Source organism: Sclerotinia sclerotiorum, genomic scaffold (assembly GCF_000146945.2).
Source record: "Sclerotinia sclerotiorum 1980 UF-70 scaffold_1 genomic scaffold, whole genome shotgun sequence".
Classification (NCBI taxonomy): Eukaryota; Fungi; Ascomycota; class Leotiomycetes; order Helotiales; family Sclerotiniaceae; genus Sclerotinia; species Sclerotinia sclerotiorum.
The window spans coordinates 1,213,083-1,220,401 of record NW_001820835.1 but is presented as its reverse complement, the minus strand read 5'-3'; the positions used below and the strand labels follow the sequence as shown (position 1 = coordinate 1,220,401).

At 39.8% G+C, this 7,319-nt stretch overlaps 3 protein-coding genes across 3 annotated transcripts; 1 reads left to right on the top strand and 2 right to left on the bottom strand.

Annotated features, from left to right (window-relative positions):
* Positions 1-938: 938 nt before the first annotated feature.
* SS1G_00470 (predicted protein) lies at positions 939-2,348 on the bottom strand (the record flags this gene model as incomplete). The annotated part of the gene is made up of 1 exon (XM_001598332.1): positions 939-2,348. One exon carries the CDS (start codon positions 2,346-2,348, stop codon positions 939-941), a length of 1,410 nt encoding a protein of 469 aa, XP_001598382.1.
* Positions 2,349-4,884: 2,536 nt separating this feature from the next.
* Positions 4,885-5,361, top strand: SS1G_00469 (predicted protein; the record flags this gene model as incomplete). Its single annotated transcript, XM_001598331.1, has 2 exons — positions 4,885-5,011; positions 5,234-5,361. The coding sequence occupies 2 exons, from the start codon at positions 4,885-4,887 to the stop codon at positions 5,359-5,361; spliced, it is 255 nt and encodes an 84-aa protein (XP_001598381.1).
* Positions 5,362-6,086: 725 nt separating this feature from the next.
* SS1G_00468 (hypothetical protein) lies at positions 6,087-7,199 on the bottom strand (the record flags this gene model as incomplete). The annotated part of the gene is made up of 2 exons (XM_001598330.1): positions 6,087-6,237; positions 6,298-7,199. The coding sequence occupies 2 exons, from the start codon at positions 7,197-7,199 to the stop codon at positions 6,087-6,089; spliced, it is 1,053 nt and encodes a 350-aa protein (XP_001598380.1).
* Positions 7,200-7,319: the final 120 nt, after the last annotated feature.

Here is a 7,319-nt window from a genome sequence, read left to right as displayed (position 1 = left end):
AGGGGGAAGAGGAGGGGGTATATGGTTATGGTTAGAGGCGTGTGGTGAGTGTTAGGGGGTGGATGGGTTAGATAGAAGGTTAGATATGGGGTAAGGGGGGGGGGATTGGGAAGGGGAGAATGGGTAGGGCTAAAGGGTAAGGGTAAAGGGTAAAGGGGGATGGATTATGGGGTGGGGTGGAGAGAGGGTAAGGGGTGGTTGAGGAGTGGTTTTTGAGGGAGAGGATTGGAATTGGAATTGAGATGTTAGATGTTGGGTGTTGGGTTTATGGGAAGGGAGGTAGAATGATAACGTTGTTAATTTGTTTGATTTGTTTTATTTTGGGGATTGAGGATTCGTTTTAAGGTGGGAGATGGAGTGGGATTGGGGGTGTGATTGCTTCAACGATAAACCTACGATAATTACTATTAGTCGCCGACTACTAGTAACTAACGATCCTGACCACTTCCGCGTGACTCAGAAGATAAGCATTCGTAACAGTAAGGTAAATCAAGATGCACCTAGGTTATCTATGTGTCAATTATATGCTTTTTTCTTTTAAGTGTACAACGTTTCGGGCCATGTAAGTCACGTAAGCTGGTAAGGCCGCTTGGCCGAGCATGTGAACAATAATCTTACTTAGGGCCAAAGCTTCAGGACCTTGTATGTGAGCTTGATAGCCTCGACTAAGATTGTTGCTAATTACATTTTTACCCGCTTAGACGCAATGCTATCAGTCCCCAATCTTTTTCGAGAAACAGGTTTCCTACCCGGCTTGCCAAACTCCGCTAATACATAAGTAATAAAAACACTTTTCTGTTTAAGATAGACGTCTTTGTTATATGTAGGGTCTAGAGCAACAGTACGAGCAGCTTGACCCAGCTTTGTAAAATGCCCCAACAACGACAAACTCATCTCAGCACTATAGCGCATTTCATCAGCCCACTGAATCTGTTCCGCTATATCTCGAATAAGCCATGAATTTCTCTTCTCCCATAACCCGAAAGTATTATCAGATCGGAATCGAGTGGATCGTACAAAAACAGTGCAAAGCACCAAAGTAAAGTAACATCAAACATCCTAGTATTTGATGTACGGACACAATTACCAAGAATTGACAACTTAGTAGTTAAACGTGTATGATGGTGAACATTGAAGTTTATCGGTAGTACTGTTTCCATCCATTTCTCCAACTTCGACTTAAGCATCTGTGACACTTTTAAATCATAATCGAATTGCTGATTTAGTTCTCGAGAATTCAAGTTGGCAAACTGTTCCTTGGCAAGCTCTTCCTCATCCGAATCCACATCGAAGTCTATTCTGATATCCTTTTCGATGTCGTCCAAGTTGGCAAGCTCTTCATCCGAATCTACATTGAAGTCTATTCTGATATCCTTTTCGATGTCGTCCAAGTTCACTCTCCTATCTGACGACTCTGATGACTCTTCACAGCCAGAGAAAATGCCATGGACCGATATACAGTTGGAACTAGTTGGAGATCGAGGCGGTGTTCCTTCAATCGTTTCTTTGAAAATGACGAGTGATGACTGAGAAAGCTGCGCTTCTGGAGATAGCTGAGTATATAGAGGCGGTGACCGAGGAACTTGTACTTCCGGGCATGGCTGAGCATACAGGGGTGGTGACCGAGGAACCTGCACTTCCGGACATGGCTGAGCATATGGTGGCGGTATTGGGCGTTGTTCCTCCTTATATACGATCTTATTCCATTCTAGTAACATAGCCCCTTGTTGAATATACATTTCCTTTAAGTTGGTTTTGCGTGCATCGGTTGCAGTTTTGCTAATATGCATACCAAGTTCTTTTAAGTTCACTTTCGCATAAGTACTTGGCCTGATGTATACGCTGAAGATTTTGGTATTAGACAGAGACTCAAGGCCACGAATCAACGTGTTTGTAGTCATAGTGTGAGGTCTGATTGGAGTAGTCCTCTTCTCCGTAACGACGAATCCCTTCGTAGTGAGATTGAATTGTATAAGGAGAACATGCTGTGCATTGCTTAAACCGGCTTCGTGAATAGTAGACACGTCGTGAGATAAACCATCGATGCTTGATATTGGACAAGGTGTAGAGGCATTTGCAAAATCGGCATCTGGAGGAACAACCAATAATATATCTCTTTGTTTTTTCTTGCCGCCAAGCATAACAAACACCTGAAGCTTAAAGTGAATATGAATCTGTCCTTCCGTATCACAATATGCATCCATGAAAAAATCGGGTGTCTGCTTGTTGTCATGCAAGCGAGAACCTAGTGTGAATGTTTTACCTGATTCATCTACCCATTTTACAAATACCCTCTCGTGAAGAAGGCCCCTTAGCTGAAGATTTTTGATCGGAACCGCTATCGACATATTTAGCCCTATGATTATAATTAGCAATGAAACGTAGTTAAAGAATAATTGCATTTAAAATAATGCTAGCCCACACTTTATGTGTGCTTCCCACCCACCCAGGCTATAGAGCAGCCTTGACTCATCGGACAAAATGAGATGTAGAAGTGATCAAGAAAAGCTACTATATGAATCGTGTTGAAGTTGTTCTAAACAGTAGCTGTTGTAAGGACGTAACCGCCGCCAGGGTTTTTCTAAACAGCAGAGACTGTAAGGACATAACCGCCGCCAGGGTTTTTCTAAACAGCAGACTGTAAGGACATAACCGCCGCCAGGGTTTTTCTAAACAGCAGAGACTGTAAGGACGTAACCGCCGCCAGGGTTTTTCTAAACAGCAGAGACTGCAAGATACAACTCTTGTACACAACGCAATATAGGAGCAGTTTGGTTGGAAAGACTGTGCTTGTATAGTCGTAACAGATGTTATGCGATAGAGATAAGGCGATATGATGGTAACGATAGGAAGATGGTGGTCGTATATTCGTAAGAGATATTGTGCGATGAAAATAAAGCGATATAAGGGTAGCAATAGGAAGATGGTGATCGTATATTCGTAATAGATATTATGTGATGGAAATGGAGAGAAATGTAGAGATGGCGATAAAAATGGAAATAAAAGAATGTAGAGATAATGATGGAAACAAAGAGAAAAGATAACAAAGACGAGCTACTTAAGTAAGCGAGACCAAATACAGAAATCAAGTGCGAGCCACTTAAATTCTTACGCGCCTCTAGTTGCTAACAGTAATTTGAATCACGTAACAAATACCTGTATATCTTCTATTCCTATATACATAATTGGCTTTTCCTTCTGATCATTGAATCTAAAAAGGTGGGATGCGATGATTCAACACCTGTACGTGGTGCATCCTACGAACCTGTAATTTTTCTTACAGAGCCAAGATTGAATCAGGCTGAAGCTGGGCTAAGGTCGTGCTTTAAAAAGGAGCGGTACTGGGAGTGAAGGTATTGTGAATTTGGCCCGGAACAGAGGACTATCAGTCGAATGAAGATGAAAACTACCTGACAATCAACGAAACAACGACGGATTTCGAAGCGGAACCACCTTTACGAATCTGTAGTGGGATGCAGAGTCTGAGAATTGCTTTAAGGAGCATTTCAAAGCGGATTGCCTTTACGAATCTGTATAGGAGCAAAGCCTGAGAAGGAAAGCGTTGTGCTGGTGATTGATAGGGCATCTCTGGGGCGTTAGCATGCAGAATTTTCATGATCCAATAATACATACAATCTGCAGGTATACTGGATTGGAAGTTTATAGGTGATTAAGGGGAATAATCGAGAATATATAAAGGTTGTGATAAAGTCTTATTGAGGTTAATGGAGATATGGGTGGATTAGGGATAGAGGGATGCTTTTGGCATTTTGCTCTACGAATATACAAGAGCAGTATTATAGCAGTAGAGGAACTCTTAAATGAGGGGGATGCTTTTAGCAAGTTTCACTCTTCTGCAAAGTATTCGGTAGATATTACGGTAACTGTGTGAACGAAGTGAATGACTTCAATTCAATTACTACTGTAATAAAGAACTAAGCGAACGCGAAAGAGACTAGCTCTTTTAGTAAGTCTATATAAGACTTACTACTTTCAATATGTAGCTAGCTCTTTAGACAGAATACAATTAGACATACAGGACCTACGTAATCCGTGGGTGCTACGTCTTCCGTATCCTTCTCGTACCAACACAAACAGTATACCAAAAAGGAAAGAATGAATTAAAAGTTGAGTTTTGTTTGCTCCTTATATGCATATGCACTATATATGCATATGCTGCCAAGATCCCAGGAGGTCAACACAATCCCTCAAAGAAAGCAATTAAAATCTACTCAATTCGAAAAGATCAAAAATTCAATTCAGAAAGACTTCGATCCTCTCACTTTAGAAGGAATCCATCATTTCTACTTTCCTCCTTGAAAGAAAGAAGTTCTATATAAAATCAATATCAGCAAATTAGGAAAAAAAGAAACTGCGATGATCCACAATCTGGCTTTCAAATATAGGTGCAAAAATACCATTACAATATACACCAATGCCTTATCCACTTTAGAGAGAATAAGGATTGGGATCAGGATAGCGGTTATCTTACCAAATGACCGAATTTCACATCAAGAGACTATCAACATAGGCGTGAATCAGCTTGTTTACAATAGTGAGCTTCTAGGAGTTACTAAAGCGATCGAATACGCAAATTCAATAGCCCAACCAAGAAACAAGTTCAAGATATACTCAGATAATCAAGCAGGATTATTCTGGTTGAAAACCCCCTCCGATTTACCTTGTCAATCATACCAAATCAAAGCTATAAAAGCTGTAGAAGCTATTCAAAATAAAGGAGCCGAAATCTCTCTCAATTAGGTCCCTAGATATATATCTATACAAGGAAATAAGCTAGCTAATTCTCTTGCAAAAGAGGCGACCAAAATACTATCCTCATCTCACGAAACTAGTTATGTCTTTATTGGAATAGATATAAAAAGAATGAAATCAGAGAACTGGATAGTTATCCTTAACACTAACAATTTTCATCAACTATTGCCAATATATTCAAGAAACTACTCTTGGAAGATCAGCTCAAAAATCAGAGTTCCAGGAAACATCAAAAGAAGTACAATCTGTGCTCTGTTCTAATTCAAAATTGGATACGGATACTTCAAATCTTATTTGAAATGATTCGGAATCTCCTTTAATGATAATTGTGAATATAAAGGAAAGGAATCTCTTGATTATCTTCTACTCAATTGTTCTATATATAAAACAACAAGGAAAACCTTCAATAAAGATAACCCTATAGTCCGATCTACTATAAAATATCTGCTTCATACTAAAGCAGGAATCATCAAGACCCTCGAATTTATCGAGGCGACGAGAATAGCTATCAGATCATGGCATCTCAATAGAATGCATGAAGAAGAAGAGGAAGAAGGCGGAGAAGAAGAGGGTGGACCGGAAGATTGAGATTGTGATTGAATTGATCAATTATGGCCAATTTGGTCAATTTAGTCAATTTGGTCAATTTAGTCAATTTGGTCAATTTAGTCAATTTGGTCAATTTGGTCAATTTGGGCAATCACCCCAATGTCAAATTTCATTACATTTCATTTGTTATTCCTCTTATTTGAATACGAGAGTATCTGTAAGGCGGGCTTGGTGCCCTAGTATTAGTTTTCACTTCCCCCATTCAAACATTAGAAGATTGAGGCTTTCAATCTCCCCAACCTGTATTAGCTATGGTCGAATAAGGCCAGCTACCCTTCATTTATTATTGTTAGAAGCCTACAAAGCTCCTAGCCGTCTTAGATAGTCATAGACTCAGTGTAGACGTTAATTTAATCAATCAATCAATCAAGAGCTGGTTTGAGGATACTTCGATATTTCAGAGAATAAAAGGTATGATACTATACCATAGTCTAGTTAGATGATCACCTAATAACAGTCACAATCCCATCAAAAGCACAAAGAAAATCCATAAACTGAAAGCACCCAATTAATTTTATTTTCCCAGCTTTTATTCTCCACCTAGGTATATATATATATGTATATGGTATATGTGATATTTACAAACTCCATTTTCCAACTTTCCCAATATAATATAAAAAATTACAAAAATTACTTTTTTTTATAAAAAAAAAAAACAATAAGTTATACTTGATCTGACCCACGATATAAATCATCCCTGTTGATTAAATCATGTAGGTAGCATCATAGTAAAACTCATTGTAGAAATCAGGACCCAAGACGTCAGTAATGCCAATAGCACCATTCATCTGAGAGCCGAAAATAGCTCTTGGTAGTCCTCCCATCCATTGACTTCCTGGACCCCAGTTGTTGAATCTAGAAAGGTTGTTAGTGAATCATTCCAATTTGAAAATACGAAAATACAAGAAAACTCACTCTGCAAAAGTAACGTTATCGGTTTGTGGTGTCGAAGTACTCCATACATCCCAACCAGCCGCGGCAATGTTGTTTCCCAAGTAACTGTTCTGGAAAACAACTCTGGCGAAATCTCTCCATGGTCTTCCGAGATAGTTGATGTATGGTGTAAGAGTATCGTTGAGGTTGGCAATGTTCGAATTGTTGATAACATACCAAGAATTGACATCTGCGGATTTACGTCCAGAGGCAGTAATGGAACCTTTTCCAATCGTGCGGATATCATTCTTTTCGAACCAGGCGAGTGCTTTCTCACCAAAGATGAAATCAATGGCTCCTACAATGAGACATTTGGAGTAGAGTTGGAAACCGGATTCTGCGAGAACGGTGTCTTGGTATCCCCAGAATTGAGTTGCGTAAAATCCGACGTTGGTGGCGTAGGAAGAGAGAGCAAGATTTTGTCCATTGCTGTTGATGTGACCGAATGTGTTTTCGATGATCAAGTTGTATACCTTGGTATTGTTGTTGTGGGCGCGGAAGGTGGCGGTTAAATCATCCGAGGTGGTGTTGATGAGTGCAAGGTTGTAGGTGATGGTTGCTTGGTTACCTGAATAATCACGAGCATCTTCGGTATAACCTTGGATCGTAAGGTTTGATACAAGTGGTGGGAGGTAAACTTGCTCAAAGTAGGTACCGGGAGCTATGAAAAGGTATTGATTGTCGGTAGTGTCTGCGTCTAATGCATCAATACCGGCTTGGACTGTGGTGTATGAACCGCTGAGTTTGCCAGTCTGATCGACGACAATTGCGCCAGATGGAGCAACAGTGCGGTTGAATGAAGTTGCACGGCTAATTAGAGTAGGGCTAGCAGAGACGCTTCCTAGCAAAGAAGCTGCTAGGGAAAGGATTGCAAAGGAACGCATGATTGAATAGTTTATTTAGAAAGCTTGACTTTCAATGTAGTTGCTTTCAAATTTGCGATTGAAAAAACTATTCTGAGAAGGACATATTCTTATATATTTAAAAAGATAAGAATCCTAATA